The sequence below is a fragment of the Pan troglodytes genome, chromosome 13 (assembly GCF_028858775.2).
Source record: "Pan troglodytes isolate AG18354 chromosome 13, NHGRI_mPanTro3-v2.0_pri, whole genome shotgun sequence".
Taxonomy (NCBI): Eukaryota; Metazoa; Chordata; class Mammalia; order Primates; family Hominidae; genus Pan; species Pan troglodytes.
In genome coordinates, this window is record NC_072411.2 from 20,807,753 (window position 1) to 20,832,984 (window position 25,232).

The following is a 25,232-nucleotide window of genomic DNA, read 5'->3' on the forward strand; positions in this document are numbered from 1 at the left end:
GAGGTAGGGTCTAAATGAATATTTTTGCGTGTGGATATCTGGTTGTCCTAGTACCATTTGTTAAAAAGTCTGTCTTTTCTCCTGATTTATCTTGTCAAAAAGCCTTATATTGTCAAAAGTTCCTTATATTCCATAATATAGACTCTCAATTCTGTTGTTGATTTACATGTCTGTCTTTGTGCCAGTATCAGCCTGTCTTGATTACTGTGGCTTTCTAGTAAGTTTTCAAATTCAATAGTGTACATTCATTTTTGAAATTGTTTTGGCTATTCTAGCTGCTTTGGCTTTCATAAATCTTAGGATTGGCTGGTCAGTTCTACAAAAACAATCCTGCTGGGATTTCGATAGTGAATACATTGAATTTACACATCAGTTTGGGGAGAAGCCATCTTGAATATTAAGTGTTCCAACCTGTGAACATTAAAAGTCTATTTATTTAGATCTCCTTTATAAATGATTTTCAGTGTACAAGTCATACATATCCTTTATTAAATTTATTCCTAAGTTTCTATCCCTTTTGATGTTACTGTGAATGAAATTGTCTACATAACTTCAATTTCCTCATGACTTTACTCATTTTTCATGTATAGATACACAATTGATTTTTCTTATATTGATCTTGTATTCTGCAACTTCGTGGGACTTACTTATTTAGGCTATTTATTTAACCTTACTTATTAAGGTTATTTTTCTCCCTTAGGTTTTCAGGTGGGAGGGCAAACCAGTCCCTTTCACTCCATTTTGGCTGGGAGGAGAAGTCTACTCAAAGGGTTGTGAGAAATGAATAAAACCATTTGAGATAAAAACTTTTCCATGAATCTTATTCCAACAAAGACCTTGTTAGTATAGTCCCTCAGTATCCATGGAGGATAGATTCCAGGACCTCCCTGAGATACCAAAATCCGCAGATGCCCAAGTGCCTTATATGAAATGGTGTCGTGTTTGCATGTAACCTACGTGCATCTTCCCATATACTTTAAATCATCTGTAGATTACATAGAAAACCTAATACAATATAAATGCTATGTAAATAGTTGTTAAACTGTATTTTTTAATGTTTTTTTAATTTTTATTTTTGTTTTATTTTTGATTCATGGTTGCTTGAATTCACAGATGTGGTGGAACTTGCAGATACAGAGGGTGAGTAGTGTTTTAATTTTTCCAGTTAAATTTCTTGGTCTAAGTAAATTTTCTATTTCCATTGCAGCATTCCTCTGAATATTGAGTTGCTGAATAGCCCAGACTTATTGGAAACAACGATTGGTGATGTAATTGGGGCATCTGACACTGTGGAAACATCCCAAGCACTGAATGATGTTAATGTAGCCACCAGGCTTTCTGGATTAGGGGAACCTGAAGTTGAATATGAGAGTAAGTAAATGTTGCATTATACATCAGTGATACCTTTTTATCTTCCTTTGAAATAAGATATTTAAATCAGCTTCTCCAATAATATTTTTTATACTAGTTCAACTTTTAAATTTAATTCAGAAGAGTTATGCCCTCTTGCCTTTTTGACTTAAGGTAACACTGAAATATTTAAGATAACATAATTGAGGTCATTAAATGTGTGTGTCATTTATAAGACATTAAACATTTAAGAGTCTTCAAACTTGCTTTTTGCTTTTTTTCTAGAGTGGAAACATTTTCTAGGGCATAGGATTGAATGAATGTTTGAACATCCCATTAGCTGTTAGAAAGTATTTTGTTATTAATGAGGATTATTATTGCCTAGGCCCACAAAAAGAAATAACACAGAAAGAATGGTGCTTTAAAACACACACACACACACACACACACACACACACACACACACACACACACACTTTTGAAGGTTAAAAGGAGACAGTAAATCTCATTGAAAATGTCTATGTATTTGTGAGTTTAGTTTTATATGAAAGCATAACTTGTTTATAAACAGCAGTTTCCTGTTGAATCTCACTGTAATGCACGTTCATTTTAAAGCAGCTTGTATTTATTTGGCTGTTGACAATTTGATTTCTATTGGAGGCTAAAATTAGCCACCATTATTAAACAACTCAGAAAATTGCCCTAAGTATGCTGTTGTCTCTGAGACTGTAGAATACAATAGTATTTAGTAATTTAGAAATAAATGTTAGTGAAAAGTCACACAGTGCTTCTGATTAATAGAACATGTTGAAGTATGACTGATAAGTGGTGCTAAAAATTTGTTTATTTCCTAAGAAATAACTACAAACAAATGTTCTGGTACATCATGGTTTTTTTTTTTGTTTTTTTTTTTGACATCTAACATGTTTAAATTGTGCTTGTTAGTCTCAGGTCAGAGAAATAATAATTTAACTTATTATATTGGTAATTTCAAAGTAATTTGATTTTTTAAGGTAGTAGTCTGTTATTAGATTAAGAAAATATCCCCCATTACTATTTCTCATGTACTTTCTCTGTAGTAATTTATTTCGAATAGTCCAGTTTTGACAGCCTTGCCCTGGACTCCACTTCTTGTTAGCAGTGCTTGCTCTTGTTCTCACTTATATGTGGGAGCTACACAGGGACATAAAGATGGGAACAGTAGACACTGGGGATTCCTAAGGGAGGGATGGACTGGGAAAGGGCTGAAAAACTTCCTATTGGGTGCTGTGTTCGCTTTCTGGGAGATGAGATCAGTAGAAGCCCAAACCATGGTACCACGTAATATACCCTTATAACAAACCTGCACATGTGCTCCCTGAATCTAAAATTAAAATTAGGCTGGATGTGGTGGCACATGTCTGCAATCCCAGCTACTCGGGAGGCTGAGACATGAGAATCGCTTGAACCTGGGAGGCAGAGGTTGCAGTGAGCTGAGATTGTGCCACTGAGCTCCAGCCTGGGCCACAGAGCAAGACTCTGTCTCAAAAAAAAAAAAAAAGAAAGAAAGAAAGAAAGAAAGAAAAAATTAAAAAAAGAAATTTGCTTTTTGTTTCTAGAAAGAATTGAGACCATAGCAAAGCCATCAGGATTTAGATTCAGCCAGAACCATGACTATCTTAATGCAGAGTATTTCCAGGGTTAAAAATAAAAATAGTCTCCTTTATAGAGATGGCAGTATTGATTTTATTTACATTCCATTTGATATCCATTACACTAATTTACAAAGTTTAATTTTTTCAGTGCTGTAATAGTGTTGTATTAGTATCACTTATTGAGTACATACTTTTTGCAAAATATATTAGCTTAGGATTTACATGGTAAAATGAACTAGGAATGCTTAAAAAAGATCAAATGAAATATAACTCTCCAAATATTTGGAAATCTGATATATCAAAGAATTAGTTTTATGGCACTTTATTGGTGAACCTTGGATGAGCAATTTGCAAGTATGGGGAAATAGATTGTGCATCAGTAAGGGGAAGTTTTTTAACCGTTTATGCTGTATAATAGAAATAGGTTCCTGGCCAAGCACAGTGGCTCACGCCTGTAATCCCAGCACTTCGGGAGGCCAAGGCAGGCGGATCACCTGAGGTCAGGAGTTCGAGACCAGCCTGGCCAACATGGCAAAACCTGGTCTCTACTAAAAGTACAAAAATTAGCCGGCCATGGTGGCAGGCACCTGTAATCCCAGCTACTTAGGAGGCTGAGGCAGGAGAATCAGTTGAACCTGAGAGGCAGAGGTTGCAGTGAGCCAAGATGGCACCACTGTACTCCAGCCTGGGCAAGAGTGAGACTCCATCTCAAAAAAAAAAAAAAAAAGGGTTCCTAAGAGTTAGTGAACCACCTCATTACGGAAAGTATTAAAGCGGAGCTTGAATGTTGTCAAGGTTGTGGCAGAGGAAATTCTTGCATAGTGTGGGAATTTAATTCATATGACCTAATCCATTCAGACTTATAACATTTGCTCAAAATCAATCAGTGAGAATAATTAGAACATTTTTATGTTAAGAGTTTAAGGTAATCAATCTTGATATCCAATTATGTATTTTATTTTGGTTGTAATGTCAAAATCCTGATTCACATAGGTAAATAGTTACAAATGGTAACTAAAATAGCTTGTGCTGCATGGCAGGATGTTCCTTGGACAAAAAAGTATAGCAGAAAAAGGTTTAACAACAACAAAAAGAGTATTCAGGATGGAGTAATTTGAAGCATAATAAAACCAGGAGATGGCAATTAAGTAAATGGATAGGAAAGATTTTGAGAAGACCAGTGTTGAATTACTGGTTCTCAGCTTTGGTTGTACTTAAAATCACCTGGAGAGTTTTAAAAACTACCAGTGCCAGAATCCTACCTGAAAAGATTTTGTTATAATTATTCTTGGGTGAGCCCTGGGAATGAGTGTTTCTTGAAAGCTCTCCAGCTTATTCTTATCGTGTAGCCAGGGCCTCCACTCAGTTAATTGATGGCCACTTTTAGAAGATCCCTTTGACCCAGAGGATATGATTTCAAAGTTTTCCCCTTTTCTTCTTTCTGATTATATAGAAATTATTAGGCATTCAACCTTTTTTGTCAAGTGACAGTGTAAAATTTTATGCACACATCAAATTAATCTCTGCAAAATAAGATTATTTCAGGACAGTTAATTTTAAAAGTCTTCATTTAAAGATGAATGGTGTTTAATGTATTATGTTTTCAGTGGTTAGAGGACTTTGTAATGTATTTTGCCACTAGGAAGAACATTATGAAGACAAAATGCTTGTCTTGCGTCACACCTGATGGTACCAATATATAATATGTTGAATCAGTGAATGAATAAATATATATTCTTCATTAGTTTGTTCACATAAATTTAGTTTTAGGCAGTAGTCAGGGCCAACAAACAAAGATGGCAAAATGTTGAGGTTAGACATGAGCCTGGGTTGTGGTTATGAAAGAAAAGGATCATGTCACAAGTGTTCTGTGCCTTTTGAGTCTCTTGGCTAGGTAAACCTTCTTAACCACACATGCTATGGAGATTTCACATCTACTTGCTTTTTAGGAGTGCTGCAGATATAGGGTGGTGTTTCTACTTAGGATTAACTCTTATTCAAATTAATGGACAGATAGCTGGTTATGGAAAGAAAATATATTTATTTTGTGTTTATCTGGATTATTACTTTTAGTTGATGATAACTGATGTTGAGAAGACAAAACAAAACCATACCTTCACACAGCTAGCTGTGACAGCCTGGCAGACTGGTTATTTTGCCTTTTTTTTTTCTTTTCAGCATTAAAAGACACCTCAGAGAAGCTCAAACAGCTTGAGGTGGAGAACAGTCCTTTGCTGTCCCCTCGATCCAACATCGATGTTAACATAAACAGCCAGGTATTCAGATTTCCCCTGTGTATACCTGTTACACATCTCCAGAGGTCCCAGAAATATTTTCTTTCCAAAGACAGTACTTTCTTTTTTCTTTAGCTGGGAAATCTGTCTGTGCTGAGTTCTTATAAACCTGTTTTCTCATTTTAAAGGGTGAAATATGTAGATGTTTAGGAGGGAAGGGGGAAACTTGCACAGCAAAGTGAATTGTAAGGTGATTTCATGATTAAAAAAAAAAAACACAGTCAAGATGAGTGTTAAACCTTTTATTTTGATTGACCCAGTCTAGTTGGAAGACTTGCTGAAGCCTTTTGAAATTACAGAAGGATTTGTTTTAAAGAGAGCTGCTCTGTGGTATAAACAAGAAAGAGAATAGAATTTCAGATGCTTTAACTTCATCTATCATTCCTTTCTCTCCCGTGTCCCCTTTGAATTTTTTTTGTTGTGGGGTGGGGGATACATACCAATTACACCAATCAAGCTTCAATTTATAGTTTGGCTATGATTTTCTTATTTCTATGTTAAGTAACTTATAGAAAGAGCTAAAATAAATTGAATGAGATGGAAATTTTATAATTAATCATATCAGCTACCAGATGGCCCCACTAAATGGAAGAGTTGATTTTAGGTAATGACCTGGAAATGGCCTTTTTTTTTTCCTCTACATATAGACAACTGATAACATGACCAAGATGAATTTTGTTTTTGTTTTAAAGAGGAAAGGAGAACGGCTGACTCACAGTGTTCTTCCATTCTTGGATAACTAACTGGAATTTCTTTAGAGACCAATATAGAGTAGAAAGTGATTTTCTTCTGTCTTGCACTGTTATTATTAAAACTGTCTTTCTGGATCCAAGCCTTTTTTCCCCCCTTTCTTTCTAATATATTTTTTATTAGAAATAGCTGTTAGAAGGTGATTCAATTTCAGAAAGGCTTTCCATTTTCTTGACTTTTCAGTATTCTATCCCACTTGTCTGTTTGCTTTTATGGTGTCAGTTTTTCAATATATCTCTGTAAAGTAGGGGAATGCAGGGCCAGAGACAGAAGGATAAATTGAAAACTTTAGATAAAAGCTTTAGATGATTAATAACTAATGGAAATTTAGTGGAGGACTGGAATGACCCTACAGAATGAAGCCTGGTAACACTTGGGGGTAGGGAGGAGTGGGGGGCGGGGATTGTTGGCTGTGCTCAGAGTTCATGGAAATCTATTGAACAGCTACTTGTTTCTTTTGTAAAATGTCCTGCATATCTCGCTATGATATAACTGATCCTCTGAGGCAGAGAGTCTGCTGCATTAGTTTTGAAGCCTTGAAAAGATGAGGAGGAGTGTGGGTTCAGGATAGGAGAGTAAAGGAGCACTTTAGGTGAAGGACAGAGTGCCATCAAAGAACTTTTGAGGGATCATATAGCTAGGAAGAATAACAATATTTAGTGAGGGTTTACTCTATGCCAGACAAGAATAGAAGGAAGGAGGGGATGGAGCAAGATGGCCAAATATAACCCTCCAGTGATCATCCCCCTTGCAGGAACACCAAATTAAATAGCTCTCCATACAAGAAAGCACCTTCATAAGAACCAGAAATCAGGTGAACCATCATAGTACCTGGTTTTAACATTATACCAAGGAAAGAGGCACTGAAGAGGGTAGGAAAGACAGTCTTGAATGGCTGATGCCACCCCTCCCCTCTGAAGGAGGGTGGTGCTGAGAGAGAATCTGTGCTTGGGAGAGGGAGAGCACAGTGACTATGGCACTTTGTATTGGAACTCAGTGTTTGTTGGTCTGTCTGTCGGAATGGAAAGCAACGCAGGGCACAATTTCGCTGGTGCCCACAGAGGCTGCATTTAGAACAGCCCTAGCCAGAGAAGAATCATCCATCCCAGCAATTGGAACCTGAGTTCCAGCTAGCCCACCGCTGTGGGCTAAAGTGCTGTAAGGTCCTAAATAAATTTGAAAGATAGTCTAGGCCACAAGGACTACAATTCCTGGGCACATCCTGGTACTGTGCTGGGCTCAGAGCCAGTGGACCTGGGGTACACATGACCTAGAGAGATACTAGCTGGAGGAGCCAAAGGAGTGCTTGCATCACCCTCTCCCAGTCCCAGGCAGTGCAGCTTACAGCTCTGGGAGAGACTTCTTCCACTTGAGGAAAGGTGAGGGAAGAGTAAAGAAGACTTTGTCTTGTAGCTTGGATACCAGTGTAGCCACAGTAAAACAAAGCACCAAGCAGAGTCCTAAAGCCTCCATTTCAGGCCCCACCTCCCAGTGACATTTCTAGACATACCATGGGCTGTAAGGGAACCTGCTGTCTTGAGGGAAAGTATCCAGTCCTGGCAGGATCTGTCACCTGCTGACAAAAGAATCCTTGGGTCAGAGGTTTCCAGGCAGTACTTGTCATAGGCCTTGGGCAAGACCTGGTACCATGCTGGCTTCAGGTGTGACCCAGGGCATTTTCAGCTGTGGTGGCCATGGGGAGAGACACCTTCTGCTTGAGGAAAGGAGAGGGAAGAATAAAAAGAACTTTGTCTTGCAACTTGGGTAACAGCTCAGTCACAGTAAAATAAAGTACTGAGTAGATTCCTACAGTTCCCAACTCCAGGCCCTAGCTCCTTAGACGGCATTTCTGAACCAGCCCTGAGCCAGAAGAGAACCTGCAGTCTTACAGAGAAAGGCACAAGTCTGGCTGGATTCACCACTTGCTGACGGAAGAACCTTTGGGCCTTGAATAAACATGAGTGTTGGCCAAACAATAGTCACCACATACCTGGGGTGAGACCCAGTACTTCACTGGCTTCACTGGCAGGTCTGACTCAGCACAGTGTCAGTGGGTAGCCACAGGGGTGCTTGTGTCATTCCTCCCCCAACTGCATGCAGCTCACTGAGAAGAGAGAGACTTTATGGGAGAAAGTGAGGGAAGAGAACAAGAGACTCTGCCAGGTAATCCAGGGAATTCTCCCGGATCTTACCCAAGACTACCAAGGCTGTACCTTAACAAGCCTGCAAGAGTCACAGCCTTACTGGGCATGAGGTTCCCCCTAATGCAGATATGGCTGGAGTGACCAAAAACTTGTATCACAACATTCAGTTCCCTTTGAATAACTAGAATGCCTTCTTAAGACAGATGGGTAGAAACAAGCCCAGACTGCAGAGATTACAATAAATACCCAACTCTTTAATGCCCAGACATAAACAAGCATCCAAGATCATCCAGGAAAACATGACCTCACCAAACAAACTAAATAAGGCACCAGTGACCAATCCCAGATTGACAGAGAGAGATATGTGACCTTTCAGGCAGATAATTCAAATAGCTGTTTTGAGGAAACTCAGTGAAATTCAAGATAACACAGAAAAGGAATTCAGAATTCTATCAGATAAATTTAACAAAGAGATTGAAATAATTTTTAAAAATTAGGAATCCTAGAGCTGAAAAATTCAATTGACGTAATGAAGAATGCATCAGAGTCTCTCAACCACAGAATTGATCAAGCAGAAGAAAGAATTAGTGAGCTTGAAGACAGGCTGTTTGAAAATATAGTCAGAGGAGACAAGAAAAAAATGAAGCACTCCTAGAAGATCTAGAGTATAGCTTCAAAAGGACAAATCGAAGAGTTATTGGCCTTAAAGAAGAGGTAAAGAGATGTGGTAGAAAGTTTATTCAAAGGGATAATAACAGAGAATGTCCCAAACCTAGAGAAAGATACCAATATTCAAGTACAAGAAGGATATAGAACGCCAAGCAGACTTAACCCAAATAGGACTACCTCAAGATATTGAATAATCAAACTCCCAAATGTCAATGTTAAAGAATCCCAAAAACAGCAAGATAAAAGAAACAAATAACATACAAGGGAAATGTCAATGTTAAAGAATCCTGAAAGCAGCAAGAGAAAAGAAACAAACAACATACAAAGGTGCTTCAGTAAGTCGAAGCAGACTTTTCAGCAGACACCTCACAGGCCAGGAGAGAGTGGCATGACGTATTTAAAGTGAAGTAAAAATTTTTATCCTAAAATAGTATATCCATGTTTGAAGATACCCTTCAAACATGAAGGAGAAATACTTTCCCAGACAAACAAAAGCTGAGGGATTTCACCAGACCTGTCTTATAAGAAATGCTGAAAGGAGTTCTTCAATCTGAAAGGAAAAGATGTTAATGAGCAATAAGATAATCATCTGACGGTACACAACTCACTGGTAATGGTATGTACACTAACAAATACGGCATATTATAACACTGAAATTGTTGTGTATAAACTACTCATATCTTGAGTAGGAAGGCTAAAAGACTATCAAAAATATAACTACAACAACTTTTCTAGACATAATATAGTAAGCCATAAATAGAAACAACAAAAAGTTAAAAAGCTGGGGGTGGGGGTGGCGGTTTGAAGTTAAAGTATAGAGTTTTTATTAGTTTTCTCTTTGCTTGTTAATTTTTTTTTTTTTTTTTTTTTTACTATCAGTGTTGTCATCAGTTTAAAATAACATGTTACAAGATGGTATTTGCAAACCTCATGGTAACCTCAAATAAAAAAGCCTACAACAGATACACAAAGAAATAAAAAGCAAGAAATTTAAACATACCATCAGAGAAAAGCACCCTTCACAAAAAGGAAGGCAGGCAAGAAGGAAGAGAAGACCACAAAACAATCAGAAAACAGATCGAAATGGCAATAATAAATCCTTACTTATCAATAATAATATTGAATGTAAATGAACTAAACTCTCCAATCAAAACACAGAGTGGCTACATGGATTAAAAAAAAAAAAAGCCCCCAATGATCAGCTGCATACAAGATGCACATTTTACCTGTAAAGACCCATAAAGACTGAAAATAAAGGGTTGGAAAAACATATTCCATGCAAATGGAAACCAAAAAAGAGCAGGTTATTTATATTAGATAAAACTGATTTTGAGACAAAAACCATAAAAAGACAAAGAAGGTCATTATATATTGATAAATGGTCAATTGAGCAAGAGGATATAACATAATAAATAATATATGCACCTAAAACTGGAGTACCCAGCTATGTAGAGCAAATATTATCAGAGCTACCGAGAGATACACCTCGGTACAGTTGTAGCTGGAGAATTCACCCCACATTCAGCAGAGGATAGAAAATCCAGAAAAATTAACTCAAAAAATTGGATTTAATCAGTGTAGACCAATGGACCTAATAGAACATTTTATCTAGTGGCAGCAGAACATACATTCTTGTCCTCAGCACACAGATTATTCTCAAGGATAGACCACATGTTAGGTCACAAAACAAGTCTGAACATTCAAAAAAACAAATCATTTCCAGTATCTTCTCTGACCACATGGAATAAAACTAGAAATCAATAACAAGAGAAACTTTGGAAACTATACAACCACATGGAAATCAAACAATATGCTTCCAAATGACCAGTGGGTCAATGAAGAAGTAAGGAAATTTTTTAATTTCTTGAAACAAATGAAAATGGAAACAAAACATACTAAAATCTATGGATACAGCAAAAGCAGTACTGAGGAAAGTTTATAGCAATAAGCACCTACATCACAAAAGTAGAACAATTTCAGATAAACAGCCTAATGATGCATCTTAAGGAACTAGAAAAGCAAGAGCAAACTAAACCCAAAATTAGTAGAAGAAAAGAAATAATAAAGATCAGAGCAGAAATAAAGGAAATTGAAACCAAAAAAATACAAAAGATCAATGAAATAAAAAGTTGCTTTGCGAAAAGATAAACAAAATGGACAAACCTTTGGCCAGATTAAGAAAAAAGAGAAGACTCAAATAAATAAAATTGTAGATGAAAAAGGAGACTTATAACTGATACTGCAAAAATCAAAGGATCGTTAAGGATTAGTATGAGCAACTATATGCCAATAAATTGGAAAACGTTGAAGAAATGGATGAATTCCTAGACACATGCAGCCTACCAGGACTGAACCAAGAAGGAATCCAAAACCTGAATAGACCAATAACAAGTAACAAGATCGAAGCTGTAATAAAAAGTCTCCCAGCAAAGAAAAGCCCAGGATCTGATGGCTTCACTGCTGAATTTTACCAAATATTTAAAGAAGAACTAATACCTATCCTACTCAAACTATTCCAAAAAATAGAGGAGGAAAGAATATTTCCAAATTCATTTTATGAGATCGGTATTACCCTGATAACAAAACCAGACAAAGATACCTCAAAAAAGGAAAACTGCAGACCAGTATCTCTGATGAATATTGATGCAAAAATCTTCAATAAAATACTAGCAAACTGAATTCAACAACATATTAAAAAGATAAGTCATCACGTCCAAGTGGGATTTATCCCAGGATGTAATAAGGATGGGTTAGCATATGTAAATCAATCAAGGGTGATACGTTATATCAGCAGAATGAAGGACAAAAACCATATGATCGTTTCAATTGATGCTGAAAAAGCATTTGATAAAGTTCAATATCCCTTTGTGATTAAAAAAAAACTCTAAAAAAACTGGGTATAGATGGAACATACCTCAGCACACTAAAAGCCATGTTATGATAGACCCACAGCCTGAAAGCCTCCTTTAAGACTGGAAAAAGGCAAGGATGCCCACTTTCATTGCTGTTATTCAGTGTAGTACTGGAAGACCTAGCTAGAGCAATCAGACAAGAGAATGAAATAAAGGGCATCTAAATTGGAAAGGAAGAATTCAAATTATCATCAGATGATACTATTTTATATTTGGAAAAACCTAAAGAAAAAGAAAAACAATTAGAACTGATAAATTCAGTAAAGTGGCAGGATACAGATCAACATACAAAAATCAGTAGCATTTCTACATGCCAACAGCAAACAAACTGAAGAAAAAATCAGGAAAGTAATCCCATTTACAGTAGCCACAAATAAAATGAAATACCTAAGAATAAAAATAATCAAAGAAGTGAAAGATTTCTGCAATGAAAACTATAAAATAATGGTACGAGATATCGAAGAGGACACAAAATTTGAAAGATATTACATGTTCGTGGATTAGAAGACTCAGTATTGATTCAATGTCCATACTTCCCAAAGCAGTTTGCCAATTCAATTTAATCCCTATCAAAATACCAATGATATTCTTCACAGAAATAGAAAAAAAAATCTAAAATTTATATGGAACCACAAAAGACTCAGAATAGCCAAAGCCATCCTGAGAAGAAAAAACGAAACTTTAGAACTCATAGTACCTGACTTCAAATTATACTACAGAGCTATAGTAACCAAAACTCATGGTATTAGCATAAAAACAGACACATAGACCAATGTAACAGAATAGAGAAGCCAGAAATAAATCCATACATCTGCAGTGAGCTTACTTTTGACAAAGGTGCCAAGAACATACACTGGGGAAAGGACAGTCTCTTCAATAAATGGTGCTAGGAAAACTGGATTTCCATATGCAGAAGAATGAAACTTGACTTCTATCTCTGCCATATACAAAAATGAAATGAAAATGGATTAAAGACTTAAATCTAAGGTCTCAAACTGTGAAACCACTAAAAGAAAATATTGGAGCAACTCTCCAAAACATCAGTCTATGCGAAGATTTCTTGAATAATATCCCAAAAGCATAGGCAACCAAAGCAAAAATAGACAAATGAGATCACATCAAGTTAAAAAGTTCCTGCACAGCAAAGGAAACAATCAACAAAGTGAAGAGATGACCCACAGAATGGTAGAAAATATCTGCAAATTACCCATCTGACAATGGACTAATAACCAGAATATATAAAGAGCTCAGACAACTCAATAGGAAAAAAATCTAATAATCTGATTTTAAAATGGGCAAAAAATCTGAATAGACATTTCTCAAAAGAAGACATACAAATGGCAAACAAGTATATGAAAAGGTGCTCAACATCACTGATCATCAGAGAAATGCCAATCAAAACTCCAGTGAGATATCATCTCACCCCAGTTATAATGGCTTTTATCCAAAAGACAGGCAATAATGAATGCTGACGAGGATGTGGAGAGAAAGGAACCCTTGTACACTGTTGGTGGGAATGTAAATTAGTACAGAAGTACAGAGTGCCTCAAAAACCCAAAAATGGAACGATCATATGATCCAGCAATCCTACTGCTAGATAATATGCCCAAAAGAAAGGAAATCAGTATATCAAAGAGATATCTGCACTCCCATGTTTATTGTGGCACTGTTCACAGTAGGCAAGATTTGGAATCAACCTAAATATCTATCAACAGATGAATAGATAAAGAAAATCTGGTACATATACACAATGAAGTACTATTCGGCCATAAAAAGAATGAGATACTATCATTTGCAACAACATGGATGGAACTGGAGGACACTATGTTAAGAGAAGCCAGGCACAGAAAGACAAACTTCGTATGTTCTCATTTATGGGAGCCAAAAAACGAAGAATTAAACTTGCGGAGATAGATAGTTACCAGATGGGAAGGGTAGTATGGAGGGTGTGGGGAAAAGTGGGTATGGTTAATGGCTACAAAAGTATAGTTAGAGTGATAGAATGGGTAAGATATAGCATTTGATAGCATAACAGGGTGACTACAGTCAATAACTTACTGTACATTTAAAAATAACAGTATAATTGGAATGTTTGTACACAAGAAATGATAAATGTTTGAGGTGATGGATACTCCATTTACCCTGATGTGATGATTACACATTGTATGCCTGTATCTACATATCTCGTGTACCCCATAAATATATACAAGTACTATGTACCCGTAAAAATAGAAAAGATTTTTTAAGAAAAGAAGGAAGAATTCAGTATTGTACTACTAATAAAGGACATCTGACTACCTTGCCTTAACTCTAGTCAACTTGAGTAGAAGTTGAGCCCCCCATCTGAAAATTTAAAATTCAAAATGATCCAGAATCTAATACTTTTTGAGCACTGATGTGATGCATAAAGGACATGCTCATTGGAGCATTTTTTATTTTGGATTTTCGTATTTGGAATACTCAACCAGTAAGTATAATGCATATATCCCAAAATCTGAAAAAATACAAAATCTGAAATACTTTTAGTCCCAAGCACTTTGGAAAAGGGATGCACAACCTATATTGTGAAAAAGTTGATTCATGTTTTATTAATGTGATGCATTTTTAATAAAGGCTGATTTCTCTACCGCTGCTATCAACAGTTGTTGTTTGCTTAAGGAATGCAAATTAATCTTAATGTTGGCCTGACTAAAGTAATTTTAGGAAGAAAACCTACTGAAAATAAACTACGTCATTCTAAAGTAAAGCATAATTTGTTGGATGACTTGCCCTAAGAACTGAGAATGTCTTAGCCAGCAACCTAATCTTAAGGCTCAGACTAGCACTACTGACAGCAGAGTTGACAGTGTTGTAAGAGCCCATTGTAGAGAGATCACATCCGGCCTGCATTATGCAGGATTTATACAGTCACCTGACATGCCTTATGTACTGTTGGTTCAGTTCTAAAAATGTGTTTATTGCCTACTTTTTGTAAGATAAAATAAATACTGTGTGGAATTCGCAGACGAGTGGAATGACAAGTTCTTGACCCTCAGGAAACTTTAGCCCTGTCTAAATCCCACAGAAGTTAATATTGCAAATGGCCATCTCCAGTGACCACTTTCTTTCCCAGGTCTATTATGCTAATTGAATTTTCAGATGATAACAGCTGGGAAGTACAGTTTTTGGAAGACAAAATCAGGATCCATGAAGGCTTGGATAGATTGGAATGACAGACTGGGTTTAAGAACATAGACTTTGACAAATCATAAGTACAGGGCTAGGGTAGGGGACTAGAATATTACAGCAGCATGTATTTAAAAAGTAAGAATATGTAAATGAAGTATGAATCAGCTGCAAAAGAGCTATGTTGTCTTAATTCAAAGGGTTCAAAAGGGGAGGTTCAACTATTTTTTTCATTTCTGGATAGCACTCTAAAAATGATATAGAAAAGTGGCAGTTTGAGAAGAGAAGGATATGCATGGTGAAGGGTCTTGAAACTAAGTTACAATTTGGGATTATTAGCTAGATGATTGCCATGTAGAAATCTCAGGAGGGAGCATGTTAACCATCTTTAGATATATGAAGAGCTGTTATGTGAAAGAGGAATTAATGTGACTTGCTTTTTAATGGCCTCAGGGAAGAGTTAAGGTCAGTGAATATGTTAGTGGTATGCAGATTTGACCTTAACACAGGAAAGTGTTTCCTAACAGTCATCTGACCAAGGAAGTAGCAAGTTCTCCAGTGTGTGATGTTTCTCAGGCTAAGACTAAAAATTACCCACCTCTTGAAGTATTTTGGTGGTTGGATGGACTCTTGTAACTTCCAACTTTGAGATGCTGTGATTCTAGGAGTTGTCAAGATTCTTCTCTTTCTTCATCCCTCCTCTCTGCAACTTAGTCTCTGTGCTTTCTTTAAAAAAAAAAAAAAAAAAAAAAAAAACAAGGTAAAATATACATATATAATTTACCATCTTGACCATTTTTAAGTGTATCGTTCAGTGGTAATAAATACATTTATATTATTTATTTGTCTCCTTCATTATCCCCTTCCAGACTTCGGTTTTCTCTTGACCTATGTCTGAAATCCTTTAGGATTTATGACATATCAAGATCTACAGATTTTTCAATTACTTCCTTCCCCTTAATTTCCTAAGGCAATCCAGAATGTTCTTTATCTTCAAATTTTATTTCAGGAATCAGTTTTTCTTGTTCTTTGATGAGCAGTACTTTGTTTTAAAAGCATAAAGGAACAGAATCTCAACTGCATTCAGCGAGGACAGTGGGTGCAATTAAGGCATATGTGACCTTTAGCAACTAGTATTTTTGGGCTAAAAGATGAAAAGTAGGGCATGAAGTCTATTCTCTTGACCAGAGGTTGGCAGATTATTTTAGTAAAGGACCAGATAGTAAATATTTTAGTCTTGGAGAACCTCGTAGTCTCTTTCACAGCTACTTAGCTCTGCCAGTTGTAGCATGAAAGCAGCACAGAGGAATGAATATGGCTGAATTCCAGCAAACTGTGTTTATACAACAGGTGGTTGGCCAGATTTGCCCTTTGGGTTATAGTTTGCTACAATTTTAGGTTAGGCCCTACAGAGGCTGTTCCTTTTAAATCCAGAGCTCTTCACAGATAGATGATTTTAAGAGTTGCTTATGCCTGAAATAAGATATGGCTGCTTAAGACACATGATTTCCTGATTGTCTGAAGATGAACTTTCATCAGTCTATTTCCTATTTCCATATAACTACAGTGCATCAGAGTTGTTTACAGTATATTTTTAAAATATCTAGGAGGAAGTGGTGAAGTTGACTGACAAATGCCTTAATAATGTCATTGAGAGCCCAGGATTGAATGTCATGAGAGTTCCTCCTGACTTCAAGAGTAACATTTTGAAGGCTCAAGTAGAAGCAGTGCATAAGGTAAGCTGCCTTTGATAGATAGCCCTGGTGAAGTGAAAAGAGCATGGGATGTAGAGAGTTGCCTTCCCCAACTCTAAATTCTAATCAAGCTAGATTAATGGTGCAGTCAGGGAGTTAAAAAATAAGAGTAAAGATGCTCAGGGGGATACGAAGGCTAAAAAAGCCAAATTTGTGTAGAAGTGAGCCTTCAATGTTTGCCACTTTGATAGCCAGAAAGCCTTGTGATTTTTAAAGCCTTATTTCAGTATTAAATCTATGATTCTAGGTCTGTCTTTATCCATCCACTATTCCCCACAACCCATCTGCCCTCAATTTGGCGATATGTTTATGTAATTAGCAAAAAGAGTGAGGTACAAGGTGAAGAGTTGGCTGTGCCATGGTGAAGGATGGAGTGGGTAGGGACTAGCTTCCATGAGAGATGCGGCAGCCTTGTTCTCAAAATCAGCTTTTCCTTGGCTCTCCGTGACTTTCAAACTTACATTCTGTCCTAAAACCAGGACAGAAGCCTGCCTCACTAAGTCAGTTGTCAACTAGGATTTCAAATTCACCCGTTATTGAGAAGATGCACTTTACCCATCCTGTCCTCAGGTACAAGCCTTGAAGAGACCTGATTGGACTTTAGGAATATTGTTCATGTTCTTTATCCATTTTCTCCCCAGAATATAAACATGTTTTACAACATATTTACATATAAAATAAATATAAAATATGATAGTATTGACTCTAGAATCTCATTTCTGTTCTACCACCTACTAGCTTTGTGACTTGGGCAAGTTAGTTGATTTCTCTGAGCCACAGTTTAATTATGTATAAAATAGGATAATGGTAGTACCTACCTTAAGGTGGGTTGTAAAGGTGAAATAAGATAATTAAAGGACATGGAATAGTGCCTGGCACATAATGAGCATTTAGAAAGTGTTGACCCTCAATAGTTATAGTAGCAGTAGTAGTAATAGTTATTATTTGCTATGGTCTGAATGGTTGCATACCCCCGCAAAATTTTTATGTTGAAACCTAATCCGCAAAGCCATGGTATTAACAGATGGGGCCTTTGGTAGAGCCCCCAAGAGTAGGATTAGTGCTCTTATAAAAGAGCCTGGAGGGAACTTATTTAACCCTTCAACCATGTGAGGATGCAGTGAGAAGGCGCCATCTATGAGGAATGGGCCCTCACCAAGCACTAATTCTGCCAGTGCCATAATCTTCGGTTTCTCAGCCCCCAGAACTGCGAGGAATAAATATTTATTATTTATAGGCCACTCAGATTATGTTGTTTTGTTAGAACAGCCTGAATGGGCTAAGAAATCATTACCTTACATTTCAGTTATCATTTTGGATCTTTCTTGACTTGAAGAATAGAGAAATAACATGAGTGAACCCTAAAGTAAAGGGATTTGATTTTATAGTGAAAAGACCTTCTCATGAAGAGAAATCCAGGATCAAATACCTTCACTGTGAAATCTACTAAACATTTATGGAAGAAATATTAGCAGTTCTACAAAGTTTTTCAAAAAGATAGAAGAGGAAGGAACACTTCCCAATTCATCTTATGAGACTAGTGTCACCCCAATACCAAAACCAGAAAAAAAATACAAGAAACTACAGACCACTACTCCTCTTGAATGTTAACTTAAAAGTTCTTAACAAAATATATTCAGAACTTTATAAGTAGGATCATACATCATGACCAAGTAGGGTTTATCTTGGGGAAAATGTTGGTTTATCATTCAAAACCCAAGATAGTTCACCATATTAAAAAATACATAAAATTGTCTCAATTCATGTAGAAAAGCATTTCACAAAATTCAACACCTGTTCATGATAAAAACTCTCAGCAAACTAGCAATAGAATGAAACTCCTTCAGTTTGATAAAGAGCATTTATGAACAAAATCTACAACATCATAATTAATGATGAAAGCCACATCCACTGAAATAGCTAAAATTAAACACTGACCATCCCTGTGTTGGTGATGATGGAGCTCCTGCAGTGCACATACATTGCTGGTAAGAACATTAAATTGTATAAACACTTTAAAAGAGTTTGGCAATGTATCAGACATACACATATCATCTAACCCACAATTATATTCTTAGATATTTGCCCAAGAGAAATCAAAACTCAGGTTAACACAGATGTTAGTACATGAATGTTCTTAGCAGCTTTATATGAAATAGCTAAAAACAGATGAGTGTGATGTATCTATACAATGAAATGTCTGAATAAAAAGGAATAAATTAGTGATTTGTACAACAACATGAGTGAATCTCAAAGACATCTCCATGCTGCTCTAAAGAAGCAGATGGAAAGGATAGGTACTGTGATGCCAATTATATGAAACTGTGTAAAGTATAGATCATCATTTACCTCAAATAAGGGTTTTTTCATGGGATTATGTGGGAAGCCTCAAGGGAATATTGAGGCGGGGAGTGGGGGAGATAGTAGAAATGTTACATGATGTTGGCTAAACACTTGTATGCCTTTAAAAAAATTTATTGAACTGTACTTTTAAAAAAATTGGTGCATTATTGATGCCAGGTGCGGTGCCTCATGCCTGTAATCCCACCACCTTGGGAGGCCCAGGCAGGTGGATTACTTGACATCAGGAGAGTTCAAGATTGACTGACCTACATGGTGAAACCATGTCTCTACTAAAAATACAAAAATTAGCCAGGTGTGGTGGCACATACCTGTAATCCCAGCTACTCGGGAGGCTGAGGCAGGAGAATCACTTGAACCTGGGAGGCAGAGGTTGCAGTGAGCCGAGATTGTACCACTGCACTCCAGCCTGGGGGACAGAGTGAGACTCAATCTCAAAAAAAAAAAAAAATGGGTGCATTATTGAGAACCATCTAGTAAGATCGTGTGAATTGGTATACCAAATAAAAAAAGGAATCTTTGATTATTAATTTAGGTATGGGGTAAGATTGTACTAGGTACACTGCTGGTATTTCCATAGATAAGGTATGATTACCTCTTATTTTAATTAAAGCAAACTGATATTTCTGTTGTTACCAGAAAGAAATGTAAATTTCTTGTTACTTTAGTATCCTCAATAAAGATTTACTTTTTTTAATATTTCATTTTCTTAGGTTACAAAAGAAGATAGCTTATTAAGTCATAAAAATGCCAGTGTTCAGGATGCTGCCACAAACAGGTACAGTTCTGGGTAGACTGAATTAAATTGATGTTCTTATCTACTATCTTTGTCTTTTTTTTCTTCTCAGTCTGTCGCCACATGGTTTCAGGATGTCTGTCTGAAAGATAGCTTGAATTCACTCTATTGTATCCATTACAGACCACTTAGTACCTAGTTTTATATTATTTGAAGATGTTCCTAATTAGTCTCCCAACATTCCCATTTATCTTCAACTGATTCGAACCAACAGAGCAGAAACCGTCTTAAAGATATGTGTGATCTTTTCAGTCACCTGGTAAGGAGTGTGTATTATTCTCTTACAGTAAACTTTCATGTCATCCTGTTATCACAATGGCCTTGTTCTTATCAACTTATTTGCCATGGGTTCTCACAGTAACTGAGTTAACTTTCTTTGCTGCTCCCTCCAAGTCTCTTTTGCCCTTGTTCCCTTTAATGAGTATTTTGGCATTTATTTGTCTTGTTAGTTAGGCTTTTATTCCATGCTTTATGGCCATTGACTTTCTTCACCACTGTGAATCTAATGTTCTGTGCTTAGTGTTAAAAAATGTTGAGCAAATAAATGCTGTTTCTTTTTTTTACTGTTCAAAACTTACTCAGTCAAGGAATATGATTATGATTAATCATATTCAGTTCCAGATACCGTAATCAACATGGCACCGCACATAGCATGCATAGTGTATAGCACTTTATATTATAATAGTTAGTACTCAACAAAAGTACTAATTGGTGATCAGGGTAAAGCTAGAATTACAACTTGACCTTGTAACTAATTCTAATTGCCAGGCACAGTGTCTCAGACCTGTAATCCCAGCACTTTCAGAGGTCAAGGCAGGAGGATCACTTGAGGCCAGCAGTTTGAGACTAGCCTGGGCAACATAGTGAGATCCTGTCTCTACAATTAAAAATAAAAAATTAGCCGAGCATGGTGATCCACGCTGTAGGCCTAGCTCCTCAAAAGACTGAAGAGGGACAATCTCGTGAGCCCAGGAGTTTGAGGCTGCAGTGAGCTATGATTGCACCACTGCACTTCATTCTGAGTGACAGAGTGAGACCCTGGTTTTTTTTTAAGGGGCCAGGCCGTGGTGGCTCACGTCTGTAGTCCCAGCACTTTGGATCACCTGAGATCATGAATTCAAGACCAGCCTAGCCAACATGGTGAAACCCATCTCTACTAAAAATACAAAAATTAGCTGGGCATGGTGGCGCACGCCTGTAATCCCAGCTACTGGGGAGGCCAAGACGGGAGAATTGCTTGAACCCAGGAGGCAGAGGTTGCAGTGAGCCGTGATCATGCCACTGCACTCCAGCGTGGGCAACAGAGCAAAACTCTGTCTCAAAAAAAAAAAAAAAAAAAGGAAAGAAAATTCTGATAACCACTGTTAGTAATAACATTTTTAGTACTATTGTTATTATTGAAGTCTTTCAGAATACAATTTTTTGTTTGCCAGGAGAAGGGTAATGGGAACAGGACTGCCCAATGTTCATCAGAAGTTTCATTGAACTCTTGAAGCTGGAAAGAGCCTAGAACATACATCCAGATTTATTTTTCTAAATGCCTGTTCATATTTTGAAGAATCTATTTTTCCGCTAGGATTTCAAATGTATCCTTTGAAATATACTAGGTTCTTGTATAAACATGGGTCTATTTCTAGATCTTTTCCTTCTCTGTTAATCTATTCTCCCCATGCTATACAACACTGTTTTGTTTTACTGTACCTCCTTTTTGAAAATGCAGTATTTTAGGCAGAGAGACACTATGGAGAAGTATATAATACATACCTGTATACCAGATATCAAGCTTTGTCACATCTTAACATTTTACCATAATAGATTTAGATCATTTTTCTTTCTTTTTTTTACTGACATAATTCACATACCACAAAATTCACTCTTTAAAAATACACAATTCAGTAATTTTACAAAATTATGCAACCATTACCACTATAATAAATTCTAGAACATTGAGAATGTTCTAGAAACGCCATAGGTCTAGAAACTCCTTACCCTCACTCCTTACCCTTTCCAGACCTTAGGTAAGGTAGAAACCTTCATACTCACTATAATACTCATCCTAGTTCTCATATATACTCATCCTCATTCTACCTTACCTAAGGTCTTCATACTCACTAGGATGAGTATTATAGTGAGTATGAAGGTTTCTACCTTACCTAAAGTCTGCAAACACTTTACCCATTAGCAGTCACTCCATATTCTGCTTCTTTCCCAGCACCTGGCAACGACTAATCTACTTTGTCTCTGTGGATTTACCTACTCTGGACAGTTTATGTCAATGGAATTATACGTGTCCTTTTGTGTCTGGCTTCTTACATTCAACATAATATTTTCCAGATTTGTCCATATTGTAGCATATGTTGGTACTTTGTCCCTCCTTATGGCTAAATAATATTTCATTATATAGATATACCACATTTATTTATCCATATATCAGTTGATGGACATTTGAGTTGTTTCCACTCTTTAGCTATTATGAACAAAGCTAGACGTGAATATTTGCATACAAATTTTTTTTTGTAAATATACTTTCAGTTCTCCTTAGTATATACCTAGGAGTAACACCATTTCTCCTCAGTCATATGGTAACTCTATATTTAACTTTCTTAAGAACTGCCAAATGTCTTCCAAAATGGCTGTAACATTTTTCATTCTTACCAGCAATGTATGAGGATTCCAATTTCTCCGTGTCATTGACAGTGCTTATTATTCTCCTTGTTTATTATACTCATCCTAGTGAGTATAAAGTGTGTCTCGTCTCATTGTGGTTTGATTTGCATTTACCTAAGGACTAATGATGTTGAACATCCTTTCGTGTATGTCTATTTGGAGAAATGTCTATTCAGATCATTTATTTTTGTAGTAACAGCTTCATTGATAAATTTGATTCAAATACCACACAATTCATCCATTTAAAGTGTGCAATTCAATAGTTTTTGGTACATTTTCGTACATTTAGTACATTCTGTATTTAGTACATACAACCACCATCAGTAACAAATTTCAGAATATTTTCGTCACCTCAAAAAGAAATCCCCTGCTCTTTAACTGTAACCCCATCTACCCTGCACTGCCTTTCCCCTAACCCTGAGGAAGCACTTTTCTACTTTCTGTCTCTATAGATTTACCTATCTGGACATTTCATATAAATGATACTCTGTAATATGAGGTCTTTTGTGTCTGGCTTCTTTCACTTAGCATAATGTTTCCAGGGTCATCCATACTTTTCTATTATGTATCAGGACTTTATTTCCTTTTATGGCTGTATAATATTTCATTGTATGGCTATACCACAGTTTGTTTATTCGTCTGTTGATAGACATTTAGATTGTTTCCACCTTTTGACTGTTAGGAATATTGCAGCTATGAATAGTCATGTACAATTTTTTGTTTGAACACCTGTTTTTCAGTTACACATCTAGAGTAGAATTCCGGAGTCATACGGTAATTCTGTTTTTAACCTTTTAAGGAACTGCCAAACTGTTTTCTACAACCACTGCACCATTTTCTGTTCCTCCCAGTAATGAGTGAGGGTTTTTATTTCTTTACACTCTCGTGGTATTTCACTGTACTTTTTTTTTTTTTTTTTTTTTTTGAGACAGGGTCTTGTTCTGTCACCCAGGTTGGAGTGCAGTGGCACAAGCACAACTCATTGCAGCCTCAAACTTAGGCTCAAACGATCCTCCCACCTCAGCTTCCTTAGTAGCAGGGACTACAGGCACATGCCACCATGCTCGGCTAAGTTTTTTTTCATTTCTGGGAGAGACATGGTGTCACTATGTTGCCCAGGATGGTCTTCGAACTCCTGAGCTCAAGCGATCCTCCCATCCCAGCCTTCCAAAGTGCTGAAATTACAGGTGGGAGCCACCACACCCAGCCTCAGTGTACTTTTGATTTGCATTTCTCTAATGATTAAGAATGTTGGGGATTTTTTCATGTGTTTGTTGGCCATTCGTGTAACTTCTTTGGATAAATGTCTATTCAAGTCCTTTGCTCATTTTTTATTTTATTTTCTTATTTTTTAGAGACATTATTGCTCAATCACCCAGGCTGGAATGCAGTGGCACAATCATAGCTCACTGTAACGTTAAACTCCTGGGCTTAAGTGATCCTCCTGCCTCAGCCCTCTGAGTAGCTAGGATTACAGGCACACACCACCCTGCCCAGCTAATTAAAAAAAAAAAAAAAAAAAAGTTATTTTATTTTATTTTATTTTTTTTAGAGATGGGGTCTCACTAAGTTGCTCAGACTGGTCTCAAGCTCCTAGCCTCAGGCAATCCTCTTACCTTGGCCCTGCAAAGTGTTGGGATTACAGGTGTGACCTACTGTGCCTGCCCACCCCATTTATTTTTTTTTCTAATCCCATGACAGATTACCCATTTTTAAATTGGGTTTACTTTATTGTTGAATTGTAGGAGTCCTTGATTGAATATCAATTCTTAACACTAGACTCTTACCGGATACATGATTTGAAAATATTTTTTCCCATTCTGTGGATTGTCTTTTCACTTTCTTAGTGATCAGCCTTTTGATGCATAAAAATTCTTTGTTTTGACGAAGTCTAATTTATCTACTTTTCTTAGGTTGCCTGTGCTTTTAGTGTTTTATATAAGAAACCATTGCCAAATTCAAGATCATAATGATTAACAGTTGCATAGCTTTGGCTAGAACTTCCAGTATAGGAAACATATTTAGATCTTCTGTCTATTTTCAGTTAATTTTTTCAGCTGGGCATGGTGGCTTATGCCTGTAATCCAGGCTGATGTGGGAGTATTGCTTGAGCCCAGGAGTTCGAGACCAGCCTAGTCGACATAGGAAGACCCCATCTCTACAATTAAAAAAAAAAAAAAAACTAGACAAGCATGGTGGTGCGTACCTGTAGTTCTAGATACTTGGGAGGACTGCTTGAGCCAGGAGGTTGAGGATGCAGTGAGTCATGTTCACACCACTGTATTCCAGCCTGGGTGACAGAGTGAGACCCTGTCTCAAAAAAAAAAAAAAAAAGTATATGCTGTGAGGTAGGGGTCCAACTTCATTCTTTTGGTTATGGATAAACGGGTATCTCTGTCCTAGATCTTGGCAGTCCTATCGAAATCAATTGGCCATTTCCTTCTGGTCCTGGACTCTCAGTTCTATTCCATTGATCTATATGTCTATCCTTATGCCAGTACCATGCTGTTTTGATTACTGTCGCTTTGTAGTAAGTTTTGAATTAGGATGTGTGAGTTTTCCAACTTTTTTTTTCCAAGATTCTTTTGAAAATTAAGGATCTCTTGCCATTTTGTATAAATTTTAGAATCAGCTTTTCCCTTTATGCAAAACAAGCTGCTGGGATTTTAATAGAGATTGCGTTGAACCTGTAGATTGCTTTGGTTAGTACTATAATCTTAACAGTATTAAGTCTTC

At 36.8% G+C, this 25,232-nt stretch overlaps 1 protein-coding gene across 16 annotated transcripts in view; it reads left to right on the plus strand.

The window, feature by feature from the left end:
* The window catches only part of EPB41L5 (erythrocyte membrane protein band 4.1 like 5), a 166,487-nt gene that overhangs the window by 113,193 nt on the left and 28,062 nt on the right, over positions 1 to 25,232 (plus strand). For all 16 annotated transcript variants that reach the window (XM_016949606.3, XM_063790370.1, XM_063790373.1 and 13 more), the window contains 4 exons: positions 1,208 to 1,371; positions 5,163 to 5,260; positions 16,526 to 16,654; positions 19,747 to 19,811. In XM_016949606.3, coding sequence (XP_016805095.2) covers positions 1,208 to 1,371; positions 5,163 to 5,260; positions 16,526 to 16,654; positions 19,747 to 19,811 — 456 coding nt within the window. The remainder of the gene's footprint in view (positions 1 to 1,207; positions 1,372 to 5,162; positions 5,261 to 16,525; positions 16,655 to 19,746; positions 19,812 to 25,232) is intronic.